General features: G+C 39.3%; 1 protein-coding gene across 12 annotated transcripts in view; it reads right to left on the bottom strand.

Moving 5' to 3' along the window:
• CABCOCO1 (ciliary associated calcium binding coiled-coil 1) overlaps positions 1-27,785 on the bottom strand; it is a 273,645-nt gene that overhangs the window by 80,245 nt on the left and 165,615 nt on the right. For 11 of the 12 annotated variants that reach the window (XM_032115957.1, XM_032115958.1, XM_032115949.1 and 8 more), the window contains 3 exons: positions 8,158-8,288; positions 5,096-5,265; positions 1,856-2,000 (listed from right to left, as the gene is read on the bottom strand). In XM_032115957.1, coding sequence (XP_031971848.1) covers positions 1,856-2,000; positions 5,096-5,265; positions 8,158-8,288 — 446 coding nt within the window. Of the gene's footprint in view, positions 1-1,855; positions 2,001-5,095; positions 5,266-8,157; positions 8,289-15,287; positions 15,327-27,785 lie in introns of those variants that run through there. The other variant, XM_032115960.1, reaches the window with a different exon arrangement.

Here is a 27,785-nt window from a genome sequence, read left to right as displayed (position 1 = left end):
GTGCCAATTCCACTCTTATTTAGAAAAACATATTCCAGTGACTGGAATAATGGATTGCATAAACTGGACACACATGATACATTTCAGTGTATGTGTGCACATCTATGACGTCGCCACAGCATACATTTGTAATAAACTGAGCAGTTTGGACATACAACCACATATTTGGTGGCCAAAATACCATTCTGCTGCAAAAGTTTTGCAGCTTGATTGTATTCCTGCCCAGTTAATACTTTGGTGGTAGTAGGATGGAGCACCTAATCTCTTGGACGAAATTCTTGTGACTGTGAAGGAATTACTTCATGGACAAGATATCTCTCAATGGATAATTTACACAAGAGCTATAGACATGCTATTTGGAAAGAACATTTGTTCCATATAAATATACAAAAGACATAGACAGGAAGGGAGAAGTAAAAGCAGTTGAGACATCTCAAATGCCAAGTTTCCTTTTAGTTTAGGGCTAGTACTTGGCAGGACATTAGTTTGCCTTGACTACAGAAATTTGAGATTTAAAGAGATCTTCCCATTTCTTATGGGAAGAACTTTAAGTGGTTTATATTTTCCATGAAAAAGAAACAAAGGAAAAAAATCAGAGAGCAGGAGAAAAAGACAAATTTTATAGCCCAATCGTAAGAGAAATCGCCTGTGCTGGTTTAAATCCCCATCTGAATCCAAGTACTCTAAACTGGAAGGCTAATAGCTACCCTAGTATTTTTGCTTTTCTTCCAGAGAAAATATTTTTCTGCATTCAGGCAAACAGTTTAAAAACCTCCTCTTTGCTGTGTTAAACTTTTCCTAAAGAACAGTCAGAAAATTCCCAACAAATCTATGTATGGATCAGTCATGATCTTACTCAATTTTAATGCCCATCTGCCACAAATCCCCCCTCTAGCCCCCATTTGGGTCAGAAAACGGCTGGAGGGCTATAGCTGCACTACAGTGGATGAGCATATACTACAGGAGTAACTTCTTAATTTTCCATCTCCTTGCCCCTGACATTCATGGATGGTTAAACAGCTTGAGAACTGTTCTGTCCATCACGTACTGCAAACAGGGGTATGTGAGTACAGCCACTGCCTTAACCATGGCATTTCAGTGGAAGAAGGTGTGTACACGTTACTATACAGTAAAAACTTTATACAGGAGCATGACTGTTGCTATCAGACTCAGTATTTTTCCCAAATAAATAACGAATTTACTGCTTTTTGCATCTCTTTCTGTGTCTCTGTTTAAAAGCCAAGACATGTCACAGAACCTTTTCATGTACATACTGGACTTTTGCTGACTTTGAAATGCAATATATTTATGACTCCTATATGATCATAACCTTAATTCTGTAAAGTACAAAACTTTAAATCACTTCAGTCCACTATAACTGTCAAGGCCAGACAAATACTTAGAGTAACAGACAAGATCTACAATTTTATTCAGATGGAATCTAAAAATAGCTTTTAAAAGCAAACGAAGAATATTGTTCTTACACCACTCTGTTTTCTTTTATCACTCAAAACAAAACTCAAAAGGAATATTTTCAGCATAACCTTACAATTTGATAAACTTCCAGTCTAAATTTATTTTCTGGGCTTTGACATCTGAGGCCATATCTTTATTTCTCCTTGCATATTCTCTCTTCTTTTTCATGATTTAAAGTTTGGCGTATGCAGTATGTTGGCACAGTAGGAAATATCCAGTAAAATAATAGCAAAATACTAGTAACAGTAGTAGTAGTAGTAGTAATAATAATAATAATAATGGTTGATTTTGTTGTTTTTGTTGTTACTGTTATTTTATCAGTCATTCCCCTGCTATATTAGATTAGTGAAATAAGAATAGATTGTGTAGAAATAAATACCTGATAACCAAATAATCAATGATTGCTTTGGCTTGCTCAATGCTGAACAAATTCAGGTCACCTCTTTCTTCTGAATCAGTTTTGCCTATTCCAGACATTGCTCTTTCAAGTTCTTTTAAATTATTTCCCAAGGTCATATGTTTGTCTGCAAAGTAATCCCAAAGAACAAAAACTATGAATAAACATGACAGGGTGGGATGAGTTTTTTGGCCCATTTTAATTATAAGACTTCTTGAAGTTTTAGTTATGACCCATCACAAAACTGAAAAAGCAACAGCAGTCAAATGCTTCTCTCTGTTGCCATTATTCTCATCAATAAAGTGTCCATTAAAATTTCATCACAAAACCACCACTCTGCCTTCACAAAGGAAGAATCACAAAAATGGGTGTTCAAGACACTACAGCTTCCCCTCTTACCTACGCAGAGAGAACCACAGGCAGATTAATATGCAAATTTGAAAGGAAGAGTATATTTTTCTTTAAAATAGCCTACTGCTTATGTATTGTAAAACATTATTCTTCTGACCATGCCCCTTGTAACATAAGCCACTAATACAGGAACAGATATTAAAAACGGTGAACAATATTTTTAAGTGCTTACAGTCATAAGAGAATAAACATGAATATGCATAATACCCTGTATGTGTCATCAAACTTGGAGACATTTTTGTATCCTTCCAAACCAGATAATTACTTTACATTTTTACCCTGGAAATCAAAACCAAATGCCAAAACAGGTTGGAATTAGAATTTAAATTCTGTTTGTTAACTGTCCTGACAAAAAGGAAAATCTGAAATATATCAGTGCTTGCTGAACCTATAAAAAGAAAGGATTCATTTTTCTGATTTGCACAGTGTCTGCTGTCACTAGAACCATGGGGAGTTTAAAGAAAAAGCTTCAAATACAATTTATTTTTTCCTTTTATATCTAAAAAAATCTACAGAAAAAAATGGGGAAATATCCACCAGTGGTGAAATAGATTTATTTTCCTTACTGTTTTATGTCTCTACTGATACACTCCTTGGTTTTTTTGTGCAGAAAACAAATTAAAAGACTTAGAAGACTTCTGTTCTTTTATAGTTTTGCCCTTTAGTGGTACAGTAATCAAAGACTTGAAAATTTTACCTCACTTTTCAGTAAGAGAGGCAGCACAATATAAATAACCATATGGGAAGGGACAAGAAATAAACACAGAGAATGTAGAGGAAATAGAAGCCATAGGAAATGAGGAGAAGCAACAGAACCAGAAATACCACCCTTTGTAGGGAAGTGAAGGCACATAACAGGATCACCTAGCCCCTGAGTCTGTTGCCAGCTCATCCAAATTTTCTCTTTCTTCTGCACACCTGATTCTCAGTCCCAACCACCTGTCTCAGGAAGACTCTTGCAGAACTTCTGTGAGGTAAGGAGCACCTTACCCTCAATGGATAGAAGAGGAATCAAATCACGTGACCCATTCTAACTCCCAATCAAGCACGGCCTCCAGTTTCCGAACCTCAGTTTTCCTTGCTCCTTTGCCAGCCTTAAATGCATTTCCACTACCCTCCTTCTCTAAATCCATTCTTCCTGCTCAATGCTACCCTTGCTACTACAGCCAAGTCAGCTTAATTCTCTAGGCTGATTGGGTCCAGTGCAGGGAAAGGAAAAGAAAGGGTCACTAATATAGAAGACATCAGAATTTTGCTTTTAGTTGAAATGTTTGGTAATTACAAGAAAATTCATCTCAGCCCTGGGCTACAGCATACTTTGTAAAATGGATTTTTCAGGGGACTAAGCTGTGAAGCAAATGTAAGAAGTTTCCTGCAAGCATTTAGAAACTACATTTTCTTTCTCTAAAAACCATGTATATCTTAGCCAAATCTAAATGGATTTTCACAGGACAGCAAAAAGCAAATTCACAACTTTTGCTTGCCAAACCTTCTATCTTTACCTCAGAGCACCGGGGCATTAGACCTGTCAAAAAAAAAAAGACACAAAATAGGTTCTTTTTCCCACAGCCTCTGTCTGCAAGCCCACTGAACTGGTTCAGTTGCAATTTTATATATAAAAATTCGCCAAAAGCAGACAGTGTCGTGGAAAATTTCAGCTTAAAGAGTTAAAAGTTTGGCACAGCTTAATGCAACTAAGATGACATTCCTGAAAAACGTCAGTCAGCTTTAATAACGGGTTGTGCTACCAGCCTGTCGTGTACACATGTATTACACGGTCTCATAAAACTAATTTCTGACGGGTTTCCATTCTGCTCCATTGTTATAGTAATATAGTTAGCATATGTTAAGATACTTCCTCATTGGAGACAGGAAGGACAACTGGAATTCCAATGATCATAAAGCACGTACATATTCTGTCAAAATTCCAAGTCAGAAAGGCCCTTGAACTAAATTACAATGAAAGAGTATAATAACTATTATAAACTTGATTTTAAATATTCGCCTTCTCTTTTGAATGAAACTGCTGAGTCCTTTCATTCTTCCTCTGGGATGGACTTTTCTCAACACAATCACCTTCAAAGTGAATGTTAAGCAAGCATCAGGATCTCTGAAAAAGAAGGTTTTAGAGGACACTGCTACCATTTTTTTCTGGCTATTTCATTCCCACTAGATCAAGCTTCATGCTTTGTGGCAAATTTCCTCATAGCCACAGGAGCTGTGGTCCCTTCATTGTCAGTTTTCCTCTTCGGCAGCAATGCCAGTTTACTTCCCTCACCAGTCCTTAGTTAACATATATTCTGTGCCAGAAGTTCAGCATTTGCCATATAGAAAGCTGTCTGAGAGTTGACCTCCAAGGATAAAATAAATGTAATTCACCTGCTGTAATGCTACAGGATGCACTGAATATCTCAAACAGCAGAAAAATATGCCCAAGGCTACAGTGAGTCAGTCACTGAGACAGCTGGAATTAGAATATAGGAGCTCCTTGCTCTCACTCTACCGTAATTATTATTTATTTTACCATAGCAAAGAAAAGGTCTCTTCAGGACCTGGCCCATTTGTACCACATACTGTACAAACAAAGAATGAGGAATATTCTGCTCAAAAGACTTGAGTTTTCTCTAACAAAAATTCAACATCTGCCAGTAAGAATTATTTTCAGGCACATGGGCTAACATACCAACATTCAAGAGGAAAATAAATCATTTCACAATTACTTGTAATTAAATATCACTTTATTAAAATGACTGGGAAACATTCTTGCCTTCCACTTCAGATATTTATTTTACAATTCTTAATTATACTTACCGCTGAGGTTCTCCAAGGCGAAATTTAATAGATCCATGAATCCTGAGAGCTGGATAAGACTGAAGTTCATTTCTTTAGCCCACCAAAATCCTGCAGTATAATAATCTAGTAAAATAGCTTCTTTCAAAGATGTCTTTAGTTGTGTAAGATTCAGAAATTCTTCCATCTTTCTAAAAAAAATTGCAGAGTAAAATAATGAAATTAAAAAATAAATTGCAGATTCCAAAGTCCAACGTGGTCTGCTTGCAATTGTATCTATATTTTTTATTATTAGTTGCTATATTATTCATGTGTGCATAATGTACATAATTTCTTGAATTGAGCTCCATCAATTCCTAGGTAAGAACATTTATGATCAGAGCACATATAAAAAAGTAAACAATCACCTGCAGGTTTCAGCAGACACTATTCAAGTGCTAAGATATGACTAACAAAAGAACAAAAATTAGAGCATTACAAAACCAAATACATTTAGAATTCCAGAGAAAAAATGAGTGTTTCATCAGGAACTGGTTTGTGGGATGAAATGACACAATTAGTCTCCACTTTCTACTATCACACTTTCACTCTGATTGAGATAATTTTACAGTAGTAATAAGATCTTGTTTCCATTTCAGGATTATTTTCCATGTGGCCCCTGATGAAAAATTACATTTGAAAATTAATGTAAATAATAGAATATATAATTACTGAAAGTAGCTAAAATATTTAGAAGTTTAAATTGCATTTCCAAAATGGTCCAAACATTTAAAAAGAGCCTTATCCCATTTTACTGGCACACGATGAAAATTTTTCCACTTACTTTAACTTGCAAAATGTATGAAAAAATACACTCCCTTGTAGGAGGCCATACTGTTGCTGACACATTTATGTCTACTCTATCCAAACACAGAATTAGTTAGGTCTTTTATAATAACTGTCTGCTTTTTTCCACATGAAGTGAGGGGATGGGGGCTAGGACTTGGTTTCAATTCTTCCAGCACAACTTCAGCCATGTCTCAGGTTTTACATTTAAAAAAAAAAAAAAAAAAAAAAAAAAAAAAAAAAAAGTTTTACATTAAAGCAATCCTTTGCTTCATAACTACAGCTGAGGATGCAGGTGCCAGGGATCACAGTTTCTAGTCCCCTGTAAAAGAGCAAAGTTTTCCCAAGCCCTGCTGCCTTCTCACTCCTTCCTACGAAGGACATTAATCCCAGACGTACTGATAGCAGCCATTAGATTTTCAGGGGTTTCACTGACACAGTACAGACACGCTGTCAAATGAGATGAGTTTCTTTTTTTAATTAAAGCCTCAATAGCTAACAGAGTAAAGCATATAATCCAATCAGTTTTGTTTAAAACATGTATTCCTTTGTTCTGCATGACAAATTTGTATGGCTGCACACATGCAAGTTGGTTAAAAACACTTAACTGTGTCCTGAAATAGAAGTGGAACGTGGCCAGCTGAACTTTCCAAGGTTTGAAACAGTCCATATCCTCTCTCTCTGAAGCTTCTGCCAACTCTGTGTTTTCATAATCAGAGCTTCTCAGGGATTTAGATTTTCTCTGATTCTGCTACCAATGCCAGTACTCATCTTTTCAGTATTTTGTAAGGCATGTCACTGACAACAGTATCTGTACATGATGGGGAAATGATGGGGCAGTTAGATTTCCTAGTTACCCTCCCTGCTTTTTCTTTCTTCATGGGGCTCCAGTCCTATGAAGATGGACAGCAGTACCAAACTCCCTGAGAGATGGGAATGCAGGACATTAAAACTCTCATACTGAACCAGACCTATTCTGATTTTCTAACCTTAGCTGTGGCCTTCAAACTGCTTTTGTAAATAGACACAACACACTGTGGTAAACAAAATTTTAATGCTGCTGCTAAACTGCTTAGTGTGCATATAATACCCTGTAACTATGCTCCTTCCAGTAAGATGCAGTATATACTTAAATTCCCCTTGTACAGTGTGTATATATAAATACATATGTGATCAGCTGAGACTAAAAGAGAGTATCATCTTTCAGTGCTTTTCTTTTTAATCTTAATGAGAAAGTTGCACGAAGAATTGTGTCGTTAAGCACACTTCAGTCTCCTCTAAATTTAAAGAGACCTATTGTGCAAGAGAAAACAGGAAAGGAAAGAATTTTTGTATTATTATTTGATGGTAGTAAATTTTCTTTCCAGTTTTCTTAAAAAAGATCCCAGAAAGACCTTTCCTCCATAAGAATAGTGACAAATAGGAAAACAGAGTATGTTTCAGGAATATTTTAAGCTCAATTAAATGGTTACCTATTCAGATGAACAAAGTTGGATTTTATATATTCCCTCACCTCTTCCTTCCCAAACTAGACCAGGGGCCCAGCCCTTTGGCTTTCAACTCCCTAAGAACCTGCTAGCAGACACAAGCGCTCCTAAATAATTCGTGCACTTCTGGAAAGCCTCATCTTTCAAATATAAGTCTGGAGTCTCAGGTTAAAATCCTGGCCTCCTAAATTCAGCTGCTATTAAACACTAATAACAAGAGAGAGTGTTGGTACAGGAAAGACAAGATAGGCTGACATCAGAAGTCTTTGGCTGTCTCCTATTTCCCCAGTGCTCCACAATGGTGACCTACTAATGCCTTCTTGAGCTTTCCATCCCTTGCTGAACTTTAAAGACCTTTTTGATTTTTTGGTAACTCGTGTTACAGTACAGAATCTCAAAGGTTTTAGCAAAAAAAAGTTACCAAGTGCGACTTATTAAAAAAGGCTCAGTACTGACCTATTCTTATTTACATCTCAGTATTTTGTTTACAGTGTATTTAAAGCTATTGTAAATTCAGAAACCACAACAATATGAAACACAAGTGGAAAAAAAGAAGTCTAAGCAAAATCAAGATATACAGGAAACACAGTAACCAGACTGGATCTGAGATCAACAGTATTTCTTCCATCTTTTGTGATTATTAAATATCAATGATTTAACTGAACAATTAAACACTAATGACATAACCACCACAAAAGAAATCTAACAAATAGGCTGCCATTTTTATTTCATTATTATATGGGTTCCAGCATTGTTGTCATTGCTACTTACTTTTCAACTCCTTCCAGATTTTCTTCTGACAAGGCAGTAATTTGGGAAAGAGAAAAAAATGCCCTATTAATAATCTCCTTTCCACCTACGTCATCCTGATCATGGTCTTCTTCCTGATCTCGGACTTCTTCCTGCATACATACATATAGGAATGTAATTTTAAAAATCTTTATTTTATTATGTCAGTAACTTATCTAAATAACATTTTTATATTGAGGAGGTATGCAAGGGATTAATTCAACAAATGCCAAAAATGTAAGACAGCTATAATTATATGGCAGTAACACAATACCTTAACACATTCTCACTAGAGAAAAGCTGGGCAGATACATGGAACATAGTATTTTTATCATAAATTCATGTGGGAACACTGTGACATATTATGTGCTGCACAAGACTAAATTAACTTGCACGTAAAAACAACAGAGATTTAAAGGTGCAAAAGAATCCATGAATCTAAATTTGACCAACATGATACTGCATTGCACAATAATTAAATTTTAAAATTAAGTTTCTCCTAAACATATTATGAGAATACACACTTATTACTATGCTATTTGCTTTCCACCCTGTACTTGATTGCATTTTCATATTTACTGTCTACACTGAATCTTTCCCTAACCAAGCAAAAGTCCAAGATGTTTGTTGCAGAAGAATGATACACACACAAGGATCTGACAGTACTGTTCCTGGGAAGGATGTACATGTTTTAGGGGATAAAAACCTGAACCCAAACTAACAATTCAATGGTCTTAGAAAAAATAGGAACATTTTATGGTATTTCACGTTGTGTGGTCATTGACAAAAAAGATATTTCAGTAAGAAATCTATGAAATGCAAAAAAAAGTAGAAAAAATCCCCTAAAACTGTTTCAAAATAGAATATGTAGGTGACAAAGTGAGGCGTCAAAGCACATTATAAAATGTGAGATGAGGCAGCCCCTTCAGAGTGGTGAGGGCAGGGGCACAAAGGACAGTGGTCACGGGACAGAGTGCTCCAGTTGAAAGGGACCCACAGTGAGGCAGCATAAGAAAAAATAATTCACTACAAACATATTTAAGCATTAGAATACATAACTCAGAAAGGCAGAGGAATCTCCTCCTTGTAGGCTTTCAAGATCAAACTGGACAAAGCCCTGTTGGGCACTGGGTGCTGGCCTAGCTCTAATGAAGCAGCTGAACCTGTCCCAAAATGCCTTCCAGCCTCCTGCTGGGAGTCTGTCTGGCCTGACCACACAAACACCTGATCACAATTTGCTGGTAGCAGGTACACTTGTACATCTGCAGGACCTGGGGTTTAGAGAAGTGCAGCAAGGCAAAGCTTGCAGAATCCTGCTTCCAGCTCACACGGGGAGAGTGAAGCAGAATTCCTGACACACACTGATTTTTGAGCCTGACCAGCACTGCTCTGGGCTGACACCAACTCACTCCAGCGCTGGTGAAGGAGAGCCCCCAAATAAAGCTACACTACTCCCCCTGCTGCTGCTGAACTGCAAGATGTACTGAAATCTGGGACCAGCTGAAGAACCACAGTCAAGAGGGACGAAACAAGACTGAGAGCAACAAAAAACACTCACTCAGTGGACAGACTATTCTTCCCCTCTCTAATTAAGTACTAGAGTACTTTCACACTTCAATAAGAAAAATTACTGTTCCCAACTGTAAACAAGTCAATCTCAGATACAATGTCTCATCAGAACAGGAATGGCATAAACGAAAGCTTCCTTCACATAGTTAAGAGCATGACGTTAGTTTGCTTTTATTAGCAATAATTTACACAGCATAAAAAAAAATAATCCTACAGTCAGTAATGCTGCTATAATTGAAGCTGCAGGGAAAAAACAATACCTCTACATGCTAATATTATACAATTATTGAAAGACCTATTTTAATAAGTAGAAAAAATATAAACGCTTTCCTGAAGTGGTGTCAGAAATCTGTTGAACATGAGATTTTTTAGAAGCTGTGGAAGCTGAATTAAAAGAATAACTGATATTGATGTTTTGGAAACTGAATTAATGCTCCTCCCTCACTTTCTCTTAGGATGTTCAGTACATAGGATACTTTAGTATTTATAGTGACCACCACTATATAAATTACGCATTACTGGTCAGTCAGTCATCTTACTGGGCATACTTGTTAGTAAGGCAAAATGCTAATATTTTACAAGTTGCAGTTTAAACTGAAGAGATAGGCAGCTGCTGTAACTCAGTGTTGCAGATAAGGCTCCGTAATCTGCACATCAAACCACAACAGTTTACAGGGCAAAGTGAAGGCTTCCCAAGAACCATTTCATCACATTCCCAGCAGCAATATTCCCACCAATGCATTACTGTTTTTGTTAATGTTTGTGATAAGGATGGGGTTGGGGCACCACTGTCCACTTTAACAAGCACAGGTATCAGATAAGAAGAAATACTTATGTTACAAATGTTACAAATGACAGATGAGGAACTACAGGAGATAAAGCACGTGATTTAAAAATATTTTTTTTAAATTAGCAATGTTTCTGTAATTTAAAAAAGTCTTGAAGGTCCATAAATCATTTAAACAATCCTGTGTTTATGGACAGTTTCTGCTTGGGCCGAACCTACACAAACACACCTGACTAAAAGCTTACAATTATTTTGATTGATTACTTTTGTCTTTTGATTGCTGTCTTAAACCACTACTGAAAATACCGGGAGATTATTTTTACATGTGTTCACTGGTGTCAAAGAATTTACTGTTCATTTCAGTGTTAACTGCAGTGACCGACTGAGGTAACCCAAGGTGAGTTAATTCTAGTAATGCTATCTTCATGTGTCAGGAAAAAAACTCCTGAACCAATCCTACCAATACACATTCCCAGCAGTAGACTTAGCCTATTTAAATACAGGCTGCTACTAGAGAATTATTTGTTACTGTTTTATTTTCCTTGGAAGGATTTTTAGCTGTTCTGAATGCATAATATGTTTCTGGCTGTTCAATACATTACTCCAAGTACTGTGGGCATCCCTTATTAACAGCATCAAATCAAAACACCAAACAAACATTCTAAAACAAAAGAGTAAAATCTTTCTCAATCTCTCAGCCAATGTTCAAAAATTAAACAGGAAATAGCAGTAGCAGAGTGATATAGTTAAACAGCAAATTGCAAAACACCTTGTGTTTACAGGAGTGGGGAAGAACTCTCAAAACCCCAAACCCATACTAGGTCATCCCTGGCTAGGAAAAATGCCCCACTACCTGCAGTTTTGGTGAGGGCCTTTCCAGAGTGGCCAAACCTTGAAACACAGCAATGGAAATGAGCACCAGCATTCCTGAAGAAAAATAAGATTGTCATCTGGGAAGAGCCCTCTGCAGAGGTTGAAGATAGTATTTGCATTTGTTTGACAATATACCACCACACTTTGCCAAATCATGGCTTCCAAAAATATAGGCTTACCAAATTTCTTCAATTATAGCAAATACTTGAAGTGTAAGGAACTTAAGAGCCTGCTCTCCTCAGCCTACCAGGGAAATCAGACTGGACTCAACTTTCCAGTAGCTCATGTAAAGCAAGCTCAGCTACTCTGGCTGGGCTGACAGCAGTGCAGATGTACCCTAGAAGAGTGTTGTATATCAGTTACAACTTTAATCAAAATGGGAATGAAAAAAACCCAACCAAATTACACCAGCAACACAGGCTGTTATTTGTATTATTATACACATTTTGTTATCAAGCTGTCAGATGCTTCAGCAGCAGCAGAAAATCCTGAAGCTTTCTACATAAATAGTTAAGGCAGAAACAGAAACACATTCACTCTTCCTGTTTGTTTTTAAAAGGCCCCACTTGTCCACTCCCACAATGGGAAGTTAAGATCAATAGTTGCTATTTTCAGTCATGAACATTTCTTTTGTCATCAAACAAATGAGGAAATAAAAATAGCAGCACCAATTTCAACTACCTTCAAAAGGGAAATCTGCAGATGCATTAAATGCAAAAGACAAAACCTACAGGCAAAGAAAGCTTTCAAGGACCATTATAAACATGATAGTGTCCTTTTAATAACAAAATATGTTGCAAAAATTTCACACAGTCCAAACATTAAGATTTATGGTTGACCAAATGTATGATGACAATAAATTTTACTGATGTTTTCACAGCTGCAGACCACTTATAGGAAAAAATGTGGTTAAAAATAAAGCAGCAGCAAGACTTGCTAAGATCAGGATTCAGATTTTCTAATATACCTTCTGCCAAAAGTCATTACAAGTCAGAACAATTATAAAAATATTCAATTTGAATCAAAAGGCATTGTCTTAAAAGGTAAGAAATTATATTAAAAAATAGTGCCAGAATAGTGTTTCCTACACCTTACATATAAACCATGCCAAGCTATCTTCAGACAAAACTACAGACTATATAATGTAATTTATAAAAACACACAATTTCACAGGGTTCCCAATAAAAATAAATCATAAAGGACAGACAGAAATATCACAAAAGTAAGCTACTGCGTGTGGAACAAACTTCAATACATAAGGAACAGAAAACATGAGAAAAAAAAAATTGTTCACTGAATTCCTCTAAAGATTCTTTTTATAAAGCCACGAAGTAAAAACTACAAAAATTTCAGTGGTACATTTCAAACAGATGTACAATATATTTTTGACAGCCTGTCGTTTCCCATAGAGCACACCCTGTATCCTTTTACTGTGATCTGACTGCATTACCCCAGTGTTACGCTGCTCCAACTGCCAAAATATTTACAGAGCACTAACAGAGTGCACTGTGAGAGATGCATATATTTTTCATAAAGCATTTAGAATACTTAATAACACATTTCGCATGGAAGAAGGTTTATTTATTTAAGGAAACCTAAATGTTAAGCTTTTGTACTGACAAAGATGCAACCATGCCACTGGCTGAAGGCACTTAATCACTCCCACAACAGTCACAGCAACTTCTTGGCCAGCGGAGACAACAAAGCAGCTCAACCAGAAGAAAATTATCTTGTAGTAGCTACAGCTACATAGACAGGCTTGAGGGAAAAATTCGGAGTTGATGCAACACCTCATACGTTCTTGGGAGGAATAAATTTTGTTCTTGTATCTCTTGACATGCAGCATGAGACGAGTCGCCTGTCAGAAACCACACCTCTGTCAACCAAGTCAAAAAAGGAAAGAGGGAAAAAACAGGGAGGAGGCTGAAGGCAAGCAAATAAAGCACATATTAATGCAAACACTGTGGGTTTGTAAAATCCTCCAGCACACTTCAGCTACCTAAAACAATGAAAGGTGAGAAATACAACTGTGATATTGCTGGAAGGAAAGTGTCAGCTTGCTCCCACTCCCTCAGTGGTCTTCGAAAGGCAACCAAAAGCCTTTCCCTCAACAATTCAAAATTAGGAGATTCCTACCACCACAAATAAGCCAACTGTGTTGGTTTGACCCAGGCTGGATGCCAGGAGCCAACCACGGCCTCTCTGTCAGCCCCCTCCTCAGCTGAACAGGGGATAAGAAATATAACAAAAGGCTTGTGGGGAGAGATGAGGACAGGAATTACTGTCATGACCAAAATAGTCTCAGCTTGGGCAGGAAAATAATTTATTACCAATGCAATCAGTGTAGAATAACGAGAAATAAAACCTACATCTCAAAGCACCTTTCCCCACCCCTCCTCTCTTCCCAGGCTCAACTTCACTCCCAATTTTCTCTACCTCCTTCCCCCAGGAGCACAGGGGAATGGGGCGGAGTGCTTGCAGTCAGTTCATCGCATGTTGTCTCTGACCCTGCTGCCTCCTCATGGGGAAGACTCCTCACACTCTAACCCTGCCCCAGCACAGGAACCCTTCCATGAGGGATAGTCTTCCATGAATAGCTCCAACATGGGTGTCTGCTCCACCGTGACCTCCATGGGCCCCAGGGGCACAGCTGCTTCACCAGGTGCTGCAGAGCAATCTGCTCTGGCACCTGGTGCATCTCCTGCCTCTCCTCCTCTGCTGGCCTTGGCATTTGCAGGACTGTCACTCTCCCATATTCTCACCCCCCTCTTCCATCTGCTGTTGCATGGTTTCCTCCTTCCCCTTCCTAAATCTGTTATCGCAGGGATCCTCCCTCTGTCACTGGTGAGGCCAGCCTTGGCTGGCTGTGGGTCTGTCCTGGAGCTGGCTGGCATTGGCTCTAGTGGACATGGGAAAAGCTTCCAGCAGCTTCTCACAGAAACCACTCCTGTAGCTCCCTACTACCAAAGCCTTACCACACAAACCCAACGCACCAAGAAATAACCATACACTTCTGAAGGAGAGCCCATAACCGAGTGAAGCCTGGCAAGGTAGTGGGAGGTCAGAAGTGGACGAAGTGCTCAGCAGCAGCTGCTCAGGGTGGGGTGAGGTGTGAGGTGAGGTGAGGTGAGGTGAGGTGAGGTGAGGTGAGGTGAGGTGAGGTGAGGTGGGGTGAGGTGAGGTGAGGGACAGACCCGGCTGGGCTGTGCCAGCCCAGGCCCCGCAGTGTCTGCTGGAGGAACTGCCTTGCCGGAACAGGCAGTGTCTCTCCATTGAGCTGCCTGGGGGACAACAGTGACACAGGCGTATTTATATATATATATATATATATATATATATATTTACACACACACACTGCATTTTTAACACCACGCCCTTTTCTACACAAAGTCACAGAATGGGTAGGGTTGGCAGGGACCTCTGGAGGTAATACAATCCAACCCCCTGCCGAGGCAGGGTCACCCAGAGCAGGTGACAAAGGAACACGTCCAGGCGGGTTTGGAATGTCTCCAGAGACGGAGACTCCACAGCCTCCTTGGGCAGCCCGTTCCAATGCTCTGCCACCGTCAACATGAAGTTCTTCCTCATGTTGAGATGGAAATTCCTCTGTTTTGGTTTATGGCCCTTGCTCCTCGTCCTGTCACCGGGCACTACTGAAAAGAGTCTGACACCATCCTCCTGACCTCTGAGACATTTAAACACACTGATCCCCTCTCAATCTCCTCCAGACTAAACAGGCCCAGCTGCCGCAGTCTCTCGTCACAAACGAGATGCTCCAGATCCCTCACCATCCTTGTGGCCCTCGGCTGCAGCTCAGCACAGACAATTTAGCACAAAACACCCCAATCCCAGCGGGAGCGCGCCGCTCCCGCCCCGGCGGTACCTGCGCGCGCTCCGCCATGGCCGCCGGCCCCAGCACGGGTGGCCCCGCCCCTCACCGCGCCCCGCCCCGGCACGGGTGGCCCCGCCCCCGCTCCCCTCAGAGCCCGGTCCCGCCCCTCACGGCCGCGCTGGCACCGCGGCTCCGCCCAGCCGGCTCCTGCTCCTTTAATAAACTTTGAACAGTAATGAACTAAAACTACGTTGAAACATTTTCTCTGCCAGCTTTGTATTGCATGTAGCAGCAGTAATTCAGAGTAATAGCAGTTACCTGCAAGATCAAATAAAATGCAAGCATTTGGTAGGTGAACAGTAATGAGAACGAAGAAAGAGCTAACTTACTTTGCAAAGTTTATGGATGTGCTGAGGGAGCTGGTGTGACAAAACAGCTTCTTTGCACTGCCCCACATAAAGCAAGGGCCTCCCGGGATTTCTGCAGCTGTTTCGAGCTCTGCCACTGCTTTGGAGCAGTTTGCCACCTTCAGAAGGTTGTCATCATCAGTTTCTTAAAATGTGCAAACCACTAAGTACCTGTGTCCTAGCTGGGTCACGAGAGACAAGAACATGCCCATTATCCACTAAGATTGTGATTTATAGTGTGAGATTCACCACGTCTGTAGCTCCTGTTCCTGCTCAAACACCCTGACCCTCACTGACACATGTAGACCAATCGCGCTTCCAAAAGGAGTCAGAAATCTGTTTGAGGTTCAGAGAGCTGGATCCTGCAGTGTTTTGTAGAATTATTCATAGTATTTTAAAGAAATAGAGCCCACACTGCGAATTTTAAAGAAATAGAGCCCACACTGTGAATTCCTACAATTTGTGCTGTGCTTTGTGGCTGAGAGTCATACAGCTGTGTTACTGCCCCTTTTACTGTGTATATAAATCTAACCAAATAACAGTATTCAGAGCTGCAAGCACTGCACGTAGTAAGGTGTTAAAACTGGGGAATTAAGTGTGATATTTGGATGCAATATAACATTGTGTACATTCATTATTATGTTATCTAGTTGGTAAGAGATAGATGCTAGACTTAACCCTGTATTCCTCTGGAACTGAAAATGCCCATTGATTTCCATGAACATTTTCAATGTAAAAGACTTGGTGGCTCAAAGCCTTTAGAAAGATCTAATTCTGTTTCTCCTGCTCAATATTAAAGGACTGAATTCTCTCTTACACAAAACCTGAACTGAGCAGGTGATTGAAGCTGAGCACTGATTGAAGCTCAAACCACATTTCCAGTAGTGAGCTCCTAAACTTCCTACTTTTCAATTTAGATTTTTAGAGAGCTGGTGTCAGAAGGCTTAGAAATAAAAAGATTCAATAGCCATGCCATCATCAAGCCATGCCATCTAACTTCGTGTGGATCCTTCATGTTTACAAAACCACATTTGTGTGTATGTGAATATTTAAGGTGGCTTTTTGATTTCCTTCAAATGCAAAACTTTTAAGTGCAACACAGAAATACTGAACTTAAAGTGCTGACCTAGTCCTTTTCGACTACAGGTAACCATGGTAGATTTTCTATGATTCCTAATGGTCACAGAGTCCAGGTTAGAGGAGAACAGCAGAGCTCTTTCTCCACTAGAGTAGGTGTGTTAGATGCAATGGTTTCCTGAAAGTGTCTGTTCTGGCATATGTAATTTAAACAGGACATATTTGAAAATCTGGCTTTTACATGGTAAGTGCTCTTCTGTTTGTCTGAGAAGCAACCAGAGTTCAGGCTGGGAGATGTTTTGCCAAGGCTGGTAACACTCAGCGCACGAGGATCTTGGAAGGAACATTTAATCTTTATCTTCTCTCTTTGATTAAAAGCTCTTCAGCTCATGGTGCCTGGACCACCTCCAGCCTGTACAAGATAACCACCACACAGCTCACTAACACTCAGCCCTGGCAGGGACTGGGCAAAGAGGTGGTTGTTCCCCTCAATTTTCTTCAAGTTCTCAGATTTTCATTTTGCTAATTATGCACCGAAGCATCACAAATACAACAATTCCACACTGCTCCCTGCACAATGAACTACACAGTTGTCTTTGTAGAAATGCTTTCCTCTTCATCATGATACCGTATCTTTTGGGCAAGGAGCAGGTTCACCTGCATCACACAAGTCCATGTCAAAAGGGGAATAAAGGTCACAGCTGCAAGCAAAGCTTTGATGGTGCAGGCTACCTGCAATTGGAACACAACCAGAAGCTGCAAGTTCTCCAAAATATTCCACTGAGTCCTCCAAAGTTTTAATAATCAAGATGATTCAGTGTGATTTGGTTACTCGTTGCAGAGATCCTGGCACTTCAGGAATAAATGAAATGTGTTAATTTAAGAAAAGGAATGAATTTTCAGAAGTTGCCTTCTACAAAGCAAAGGTTTTGTAAACTCCAGGCCCACAGAAACATCCTCCTACTGACAGAGATCCTATGAAAATGTTCAATCGCAAACACGTTTCCATTCACTTTTAGTTAAGCATCACCAAGCACAGTAATTAGACGCAGGCCATTTCAGGATGAAAAGCAGATGGAAATTCCTAGAGGAGCCTTGCTTGTTACATCAACATCAGATGGACATATAGCTCCCCTGGCTGCCAGCCCTCATGACAACAAATTCCTTATACTCATGCCCTGTGGGACAAGAATTGAGAAAAAAACACAGGCAAGTGGAGGACTTGCACACAGTATTTGGGGTTGACCCTCCTAGCAACAAATGGGTAATTTGTGAAAGCAACAGGACATTAGTGTTACATGGCTCTTACTAAAGAGCCCTGTGTTACTGTACATAAGGGCATTAACATAGTAATTAATCATCCCCTCCTGGCTCCTTTATAACATTCTTCGCAGATGCTCTATCCAGGGAACAGCATTCCCTCTAAGGTAATGTTTTTCTGTTTTACATATATAGATATACACCTTCAGAAAAAAATTCTGGGCATGATTATGTACTAGGAAAAGAAAAGCATAAATCCCAGGTTGTCAAGGAAACGTGTTTTTAAAACAAAAAGATAATTCTGCCATTTCTTAGGCAGTATCCAATTAAAATGAGATACAGGTACAAGAGGATATAACTGCTTTGGTGTATCAGCAGCAGGACAGACAGAGTTCTGAGTTATTTAGGGAGAGATACTGCATCTTTTTTGCTCACTGTTTGTCAACACAATCTAGCTCAGTATCTCTCCCTGTCTGTTTAATTAATAGGTAGGTAAAATTTCCAAGTGATATGACAGTGATTTTGAAAGACTTGTAGTATTAGTACTCGGCCCAGCAATAAGAAAGTACAAGTTAAATGTAGCAAATCATAACTTTTCAATTATTCAAAACAATATGCATACAGAGAAATGAAAGTAGTAAAACGTGTATTCTATCAATGATTCCATTATCCTCTCACCATAAAGAGAAGTGGCTCAATGGAGGATAAAAGCAAATTTTAGATTGATTCTCTTCTTGATCATAGCCAGAAGACTGCTATATCTATTGCCAAGAAATTGAATCAAGGTTCATAGAAATCCTAAAAATTAGATAGAAAAGACTTAAAAGAACATGTAGCCCATCTCCAGGGGACCTGTACTTTTTCTTGCCACCAAGAACTTCAAGCAGAAATAGGAATGTATTTAACCTGGTAGTTCAAGACAGCTCCTTACTATGTATTAAATTGTAGGAATAATGTAAATGTGCATATAACATTGCAGTACACCATCAGTCTGAACTAAGAAAGCTTAGGTTTTTCTCCCCTCTAAGTACCTTAGTAAAAACCCTAAACTATGAGACCTGATGCATAAGATAAAGCAATATGGATAATTTAGAGTGCAGCTGTTTCAAACTAGCTACCGTCAAGGTCACCAATTGCTAAAACAAAACCCAAAATCTCTGTAGAACTCAAGGACTCCTCACAGTCGTTATTCAAACCAGGACAATCCACTCAGAAGTCCCAAATTCAGGACAAGAGACAAAAAGAAGAGCACTGACCACTGAATGACTCTAAGCCCCCTAAGTCTTATACAGCCATGAGTGCACTGGTGACAATGGACAAATAATTTAACATAAGCATAGTGTAGGGGTTTGGGTTTGTTGAGAGCATTGTTTCACTGACAGAGCGCTGCATTCTTCAGGAGGACACACTGCAGTACAGAATATGCCAATTAATGCCGTGAGAAAAATCACCAGAAAGAATAATTAAACAAGTTATAATAGCAAACAGAGATAAAATCTATCAAATACAGTATTACATATATTCATATTCTAGGTAAAATATGCTATATATTAAACATATACGTAAATATTGGTTCTATGTAATATATACGTATATATTCTCTCTTCAGACTGCCACTTGAGCTCTGATTCCCATCTACTCTGTATCTTTTCTAAGGATATAATGTATACTGTTAATCTTGGCAAGTTTACATGAACTGGAGTATATTTTACTCCATGAAAAAGATGAGACATTAATCTTCCGGGCAAACTCTCTTGAAATTTCATTTTGATAGACAAAACTTGACTTTTCAGTTTGAACTACTGCTTCATTCTGTTGGCAGGCCAAAGAAGATAGAAAGACACAACTGTGTGAAGTATTACATCTTAGTAACAGAGCAAAGCCTACAAAAAAAAAATAAATTCACTGCTTCCATTGTCCTTGCCCTTTTGCCCCCAAATGGGAACATCATTTCTTTCAGAGATTTCATATTCTACTCCTTTCATGCCTTTGTTGTGAAGCTCTATTGATTTTTTGCCACCTTCTCCATATGATATTAACCAGCTTTTAGAATAATATATAACAATTTAGGGCAGCAAGTGAAAAAATACATCCAGCTGAAATTACAGGGGGATTTTCAATAGAGAGACTATAGGTACTCAAGACAAAAGTTGTCTTGTATACTAGAGCTGACTGTATTTGTTGTTCATTTGTGAATCGTTTGCTTGTTGGACTACACAGCTTCCAAGGTGTCTCAATATCTCTTTAGTTATTTAATAATGACTGGTAAGCCTAAATTACTGGGACATAACATAAGTGGTGTCTTGGAGTAGAATCCCAGCTATGGCAGCAACACCTGGACAGTCAGTCTGGCAAATGTATCTCCATTTTACAGAGTGAGATCTATCCAAGAGAGTGAAATTTGCCACTCTGCAGTCTAGCAATACATCCGAAGCATCCCTGCCACCAGAACCAAGTAATGAATTGGGTTAGATGTCACGTGTCTTCTCCTTGTGTACTTGGAATTACAGAGTACAAATCCCAGGGAGTGGATGAGCACACTCAGGAAGAACGTGTCCGTGTAGTCTCCTTAAATGCGTAAGCATAAAGGTTATTCTGTGATCACTAGGCAGTAGGGTTAAAATTACGATGAAGCTGTTTGTTATTGCCCTTCCCCTCTTCTTCCCTGACTCATTTGAGGTTATGGACTCATCTTGGCAAAGTACATTAAAATAAAAGGGTATATAACTCAGTAATCAGTCCTGGGAGCACTTTCCTTCCGGGATTCTGAATTTGAAATATCTGCTGTGCAAGCATATGTTTATAGAGAGCTGCAAGGAGGAGTTAATGTCCATATTCACTCCAAAAAGATTATGTAGTTGCATGTAAAAAATGAATCTGCAGAGCTCTAGAGAGCTTAAGTATATTACTTCTAGTAAAAATAAAACTCATTGAGCAGAGGACCCAAGGCCAGCACATATATTTGTGCTAAGAATATCACTTTAACTGCATACAAGCTCTGCATGTGATGTCATATGGAACATTCATGGGTTTCTCCCAGAACAGGGGTCAAATGCTTCCATAAGGTATTTATTAAAGTAATGTATTGATTTAGCTGAGGCAGAATTAGCCTGTTGTAGAGTGGAAGTCTGATTAGTCTAACCGATTCTCGAGTTCCTCAGTATCTTGGAACCCAAAATTCAAAGGAAGAGAAAGATGGGACACAGCTCACCTACACTCCTCTGCTAACACTTGTGACTGTTGGGTGATGGAGAACAGGGGTGTACTTTGGTCCACAGGGAGCAGAGTTACCCACATACCTATCCTAGGAAATTTAGAAGGAGAATGAAAAACCTCAGTGCACTCTTTGACAGTCTTCCTTGAACTGGAGCTTATGCTTTTCTCATTTACTTGAAATTTGAAAGAAGATGATAGAAGTTAATGGAGTTTCATTATGGTAAAGCAGTGTAAAAGGAATCATCCCCCTTGTTTTAACATCTGTGAACAAGATCTTCCTCTTCCTCGCAAACAAAACATATGAGATTCTGCTCAATTTTAATGCTGTTTGGCATCTGTGCCTATACTGCCAGGGACATTCAGAACCATTTACATTAACAGCAAATATTATTTTCACTCTAAAGAAGGAAACATATCCTTATTGATATTCAGCAAGTGGTGTGTTGTTGCAACCAAGATATAATTTACTCACTTGTCTGACTGGATTACATTACTCCATGCATTTTGTAGCTTCATCTGTGAAAAATCGAACTTTAGTTCTACTGCTGTCATTTCCCATAATTCTTTTAAAACAATCTGTGGCAAAAGGATAAAAAATAGCTCCAATAGAAACTGCTTTCTGGGGATGGCATTTGAAAGGACATTATTTAGAGTTAATGAATTAGACTAAGAAGTTTGTCATATTCTTTACATGAGCTGTGAGTCAGACTTTGTATACAAGTATTTCTACCGTTTGTGTACTTTGTAAAGGCCGGGACTCCCTTTGTTCCCTGGGAACCCTGCAGTGAAAGCATTTGTGTTCAGAAGCACACGGCTTTGTTAGGCTGCATGGGTCATGTTTCCAGTTGTTCTCCTCAACCTTTCAGTGTGCCCAGAACCAGCAATGCCGTCCCTCGCCAGGGCTCCCCCAACTCAGCGCTGCAGCCACCTGAGCAGGGCAGCAGCTCAGCAATTCACAGGCAAAGCCACAGGAGTTCAGCCAGCGCGAGGGTGGGAGGACTGAGCCATTACTTATCTATAAAACTAGCAATTAGAACTCGACTGCAGTAAAAATGGAAAATCCCCAAAATGGAGGGTCAGGGATGCTCTTTCAACTCTGATTTCTGCCTCTTTATTTCCTCTGATGTAAATTTTGAAACTCCCTTTGATGAAAAGAAGATCAAGCTCCAAAACCAGATGAAGCTTCAAAAGATGACTATAGGCTTTCCTACACAAAAGTGACTCAAAGTTTTATTTCCTGGGTTTATCAAACACAATGTAATTTTTCTTCTATCTCTTGCTTTTTACACTAGCACATGGATCACACATTCCTTCTTGGTAACTACCTTTTGCATGTTACCCAAGCCAGACATTACTCTTGATAAATGACTATTTAAATTTTCACTGCCTCTGCTGCGTTTCAAAGTACAAACTGTAACTGGATGTTTTATACACATACCAGAGAAATATTTTTCTCACAGCCACAGTGAAAAGTTTTGTTGAAAATATAGAGAAATTGAATGCAATCCAAATAAAGCATTTTTTAAGTTGAACTCAACGATGTAAATTTTTGATGCCAAATGAGAATTAAAATCAGAGCCTGAAAGTAGGGGATTATAATGGAAACAATTTTTCCAGTGCTACCTACACCTTTTGCTGCTATGCATAAATCCTATTATCACTCATGTAATAATGATAGAGCAATCATAATTATTTCTGTATTAGACCAAGAAAATTTCCTGTATGACTTCATCTGATGGTAAAATATAAATCATTATACTAAATAGATACAATTTGTCTGCTTACAGAAAAAAATGGATTCAATCTTCTTTCTCTCCACCCTATATAATTAAAAAAAAAATCAGAAACCAATTTTTAGCCAAGCATTCATCAGAGTATGTATTGTTAACAGGTGTTGTGTATTACATTTCCCATGCACACAGTGTTGGAATGTAAAACTGTAATACTGCTCCTAGGAACAAGTAGCATAATTAAAATTCTTTGTGAGTTTGATTTACTGGGTATTTTCTTCCTTTAAAATAACTGCATTGCAAACAAGAGCCAATTTCTTAGATTTGATCTATGGGTTGTACAGCTTATACTTCAGGTTCAAAATGGTGATTTAGACAGTAACACATAACAGCTGAATAGTTATTTATAATAGCACAGCACCTGCGGCAGATTGTCAGCTGAAAAGGCAAATCTAAATGCTTTCAAATTCTCTTGTGTATTATAATGGCAGTAGTAGTGGCCACTATAGATACAATAGTTAGGCATGTAATGTAACTTTTGTTTCTGATTGCTTGCCATTTTCTCAGTTTTATTCCTTTAAGACTGAAAATGTTCATACTTAGTGTCAGTCTATATTTCAGAAGTTCAGACACAATTTAGCCTTCTGTTAATTTGGGGGGGGGGTGTCAATGAAATTAAATATTAAACAGAACATCAAACTCCTTTCTTATAAGATTTTCCACATTTCCCAGACTGTTACACATGCATAATTAACACAACTTTGGCTTTTTTAAAAATCTTGATTAATGCTGCTGAGAACTCTGGAAAATTTTGATCTGAAATTTTAAAACTCTGAAGACATTTTTCTTACCTCAATATGTGCCAGGATTTTTCTATGAGCCTTTTAGCAGCAGCTTCCCTTTAAAATTCTGAACTGCAGTTTCCTTTTAAATTTGGTTCCCTCCTGGACTGAACCCCGCATTGATCATTTGTGTGATGATGTGCTAATTCTGCACTGATGTAAAACACATGTTAGGAAGAAATGTAACAGCTTGTTGCAGCAGATCCAGGCCCATACATGAACCATCAGTGCACTGATGTAACCTCCACCCACAACAGAAAGTCCATTTAGATGCACAGTCCACCAAGCAACGTTCAGGTTTCCACCAGAAAGAACAGCTGGGATGTGAATGTGCAAGGACCATTCCCAAAAGGCAAGCACTCTAAACCCATTAGAATTTTCCAGACAAGACAGAATTTGAACTCCTTTTGTCTATTAAGTATCTATAAAATTACCTATTTACCTCCTGAGTGTTAGGAGGCATGAGATGGGCCATGTGCTTTGAGATCTTTAGTTGGAAGGTGACAGGCAGTCTAAGTACAACAGTACATTTCTGCCAGAACAACCGAAGTCGTATTAGATAGTAACTATAAAAATGTAAGCAGAAGTAGCATCTATCTCCAGATGAAAGGAAAAATAGTTTCCAAGGAGCTAATTGCTTTAGAATACAAGCAATAGAAAAAGAAAAGAAGGAAATGACTGGTCTGTACTAGAGATCTGTAACAGAGGCTGGGAACAATCCACTTGCTCTGGGATTGATGGGATGATGCCATTGCCAATTAGCATGAGTACTTTGTTTTATAACATCCATCTACTCCCTGTATGACCTGTTTTAGTGTACACCTCAAAATCATCTTTGGAGTACTTCCAGTGGAGCCAAGGGAGTTACTCCGGGAATTAGCTTGGCCAGTGAAGTAATTCGTATGCAATAGAAAGAGTTACAGAAACTTAGTTGGAAAAGAGTAATGGAGAGAGATTCATGCATGCTATAAATCTTCTTGGCTTTGTGCTAATGTTATTTATCTACTTGAGATAGGGAGGACGTTCTATAATGTGTGCATACTGTGCAATATGGGACAGTGGCTTTGTAATATAAACTGTCCATTAGTAATGCAAAGTAACTTATTTTCATCTGCTAGATCATTACTGCAAATTTTTCTCCTGAGTTTTGACATTTTATAAATCTTCATGAAGTCCACATTTGTTCTCTTTATCTTTTACTTCCATTTGATTCACTCTATTTCAAATGTATGTAAACACACTGTAGGACCACCAAGCTTTTTGTAATTTCAGTAGGGCAATGCTTCCACTCCTAGGAAGAAGTTGATGCCCCACATCTCAGTCTGCTGGCCCAGCTGGGGGAGACTCAGACATTCGCCTGAGCATCCCTCACTTCACAGTGCCTGTACCACCATAAGACACAAAGGATTTAAATGGGTTGAAGCACAGTTTGAGAGAGCCAAGCAGAGCTGTGGCACCAGGAGGGTGCCAGGGAGCCAGGTGTCAGAGCTCCTCCAGCATCCCCTCCCCAGCAGTAACCAGTAGCCCTGCAGAGCTTTGGCAGCAACACGTGCTGAAGCAGCTCTGGCCTTTTGGAGGGCGGCTGCCTCGGGGCTGACTCACACCCCCTTCAGCCTCCCAGCCCAAAGCTGCGTGAGCCCTCCTGGCATCGCTTCTGTCAATGTACCACTCGTGGATCGCTCACAGGACTGCGGCCCCGCGCCAGCTGATGACACCAGACAAGATGTGACCCCTTCCACCAGCTCACAGACCTGACCTCTCAAACAAGCTGCCACACGGCCGGTTTGGTACACCTGGGTTTATTTCTTTTGGTCACAATATTTCCCATACTCTCTGTCTGCCAATAAAGAAGAGATGGAATGCAAGAAGCAGTAGCTGCTACCTACCCTGGAATAACTTTAGGTCTGGTGGGAACTGTTGGGATTGTTACTAACCCGTGCCTTCACTGCCTATGCAATGCAGATAGACGTACTTACTCATCAGGATTCCTCCAGTTGCTTCTCATCAGTAAACCTGTCTCACCTCGGTACAGCAGAACCCATGTTGTTGCACCCGACTCATTCCCTAGAAGAGCAGTTGTATGCTAAAGGAATAACATGGTATTCCAATGCCAGGATTATTTGCATACTCTATATTATCCTGACTTCCTTATAATAAAACATTGAAAGAAGAAATTGGGTTTTTGTAGGACACCTGTCCTATTCCACTTCCTGCTGCAGATCTGCAGCCACAGCCACTGACAACTCTTCCACACTACTGCGGTTTCTCTATAGTTTAATGTTGTTTTTATCTAGGTGCTACTGTAGCCTCTATCCCCAAACATTCACAGCAGGAGCAGGAGACATGAGCTTGCTGCTGCAGCTGGCTTTTCAGCTAACTTGGATGCATAAGGTCCAGTGATGTCTGTGCCTGGTATCTCATCATCATCCACAGATCCTATAGAGCAATTTCACTGACTATTCAAAGCTGGACCTACTAGCACATCACATTTGTATATTTTTGGAGTAAAGAAAGCTGGAGCAAAGTCAGTCCAATGCACATAGCTTAGTTATGGCAGAATAATCTTAAAAATGAAAATAAGAACTTTCATTTCCAGCTCTTCACTTCTCACTAATTTTTGTGGTTTTGGTTAAACCACTAACGGTTTTTAAAAATTATTTCAATATAAAACTAGGAACCAACATTTTCAATAGCATCAAGGCATTAATGTAACTTAGAACTCAGAATGTTTTTAAAAATCACTGAAGGTGTGTATCTGAGCCTTCCAAGCAAATTTAAATTTTCTTTCAGGATTCATCTCCACTTCCTTCAAACTCTTGATTACATTATGTAATAATTGCATACACTTTCTAGATATCTTCTAAGTTCACAAGGCTCTACTAAAAATTATTTCATTAATATTTATAAACTACAAGTAAAGCTGTAAAGCTTTTTTTCCCTACAATAAGAATTATACTTTTAGCATTGCATATATATATTTGTAGGAGGTATTTATTGGATTTAATAATCGCTGTGGGAAGCCAGCAAAAATTAAGATTTAGCTGACATCCCTTTATCCAGGAAATCCTGATTAGCAGAATCTTACATAAGAAATACAGAAAAGTAATGCAGTTTTACATTCTCTTTAGGAATAGGCTCTGGGGATCTGGATTTTCCTTCTTTGGACAAACACCTCCAGGGAATTTCAACCCAGGAATTAGAAACTTTTGCTTCTTCCTTTCATTCTTTTTCATGCCCATAAGCCATCCCTACTCTGAAGACTATTAAATAGCTGGCAAGGAAATGTCCTTTATTGTTAAATAGCACTTACCTCTTTAAATAGTTCACCAACTAATAGTCACAGGTTAATAAGATAAAAGCATTAAACACATTATCTGTATGCACTTCACCTGAAATGAATTCCCAGGCACTTCCTGCCATACATGAATACTGCAATTTGCAGGATAACCAAACCAGAGCTATTGGTAACTCAGCTGACATCCTTTGTTGCAGTTCCCAAGGGTTATAAAACCCTGTGTATGTATTCTAGCCCTGTCTGTTACACACACTAAAATGAATCAGGGTTCCGTGTGTGCTCCAGTTCTGTTCACACTGGCTCCCAGACAGGCACAGCGGGGCTGCCTTGAGCTCAGTGATGCCACGATGATTTTTTTGCCTTTTCTTTTATACCCCTGTTATACCTTTTTTACAGCTTCTGTATTCTTAGTGCTTTTTGCCTACATTCTTGGAGTTGTTAGTTCAGCTAGGAGACTAAACATCTTAGAAGCTTCGTAGGTAGGGGTTAGTGTGCCCCAAGACCCCAAGGTCCTCTCCAGAACACATTCTGTTAGCTGAGATAGAACCATCCAGGGGAAGGTTCCCGGGGGGGGGGGGGGGGGGGGGGGGGGGGGGGGGGGGGGGGGGGGGGGGGGGGGGCGGGGAGGGGGAGGCACTCATTCAAGCCTCTCACTGGGGAATTTTTGATAGATAGGCTAATCAGTAAGACCTATAATGTTGTACCAGATCTTTTGGGGGTGG

The sequence above is a fragment of the Corvus moneduloides genome, chromosome 8 (assembly GCF_009650955.1).
Source record: "Corvus moneduloides isolate bCorMon1 chromosome 8, bCorMon1.pri, whole genome shotgun sequence".
Lineage (NCBI taxonomy): Eukaryota > Metazoa > Chordata > Aves > Passeriformes > Corvidae > Corvus > Corvus moneduloides.
Note: the sequence above shows the minus strand (reverse complement) of the source record. Positions and strands in the feature narration are given on the sequence as shown.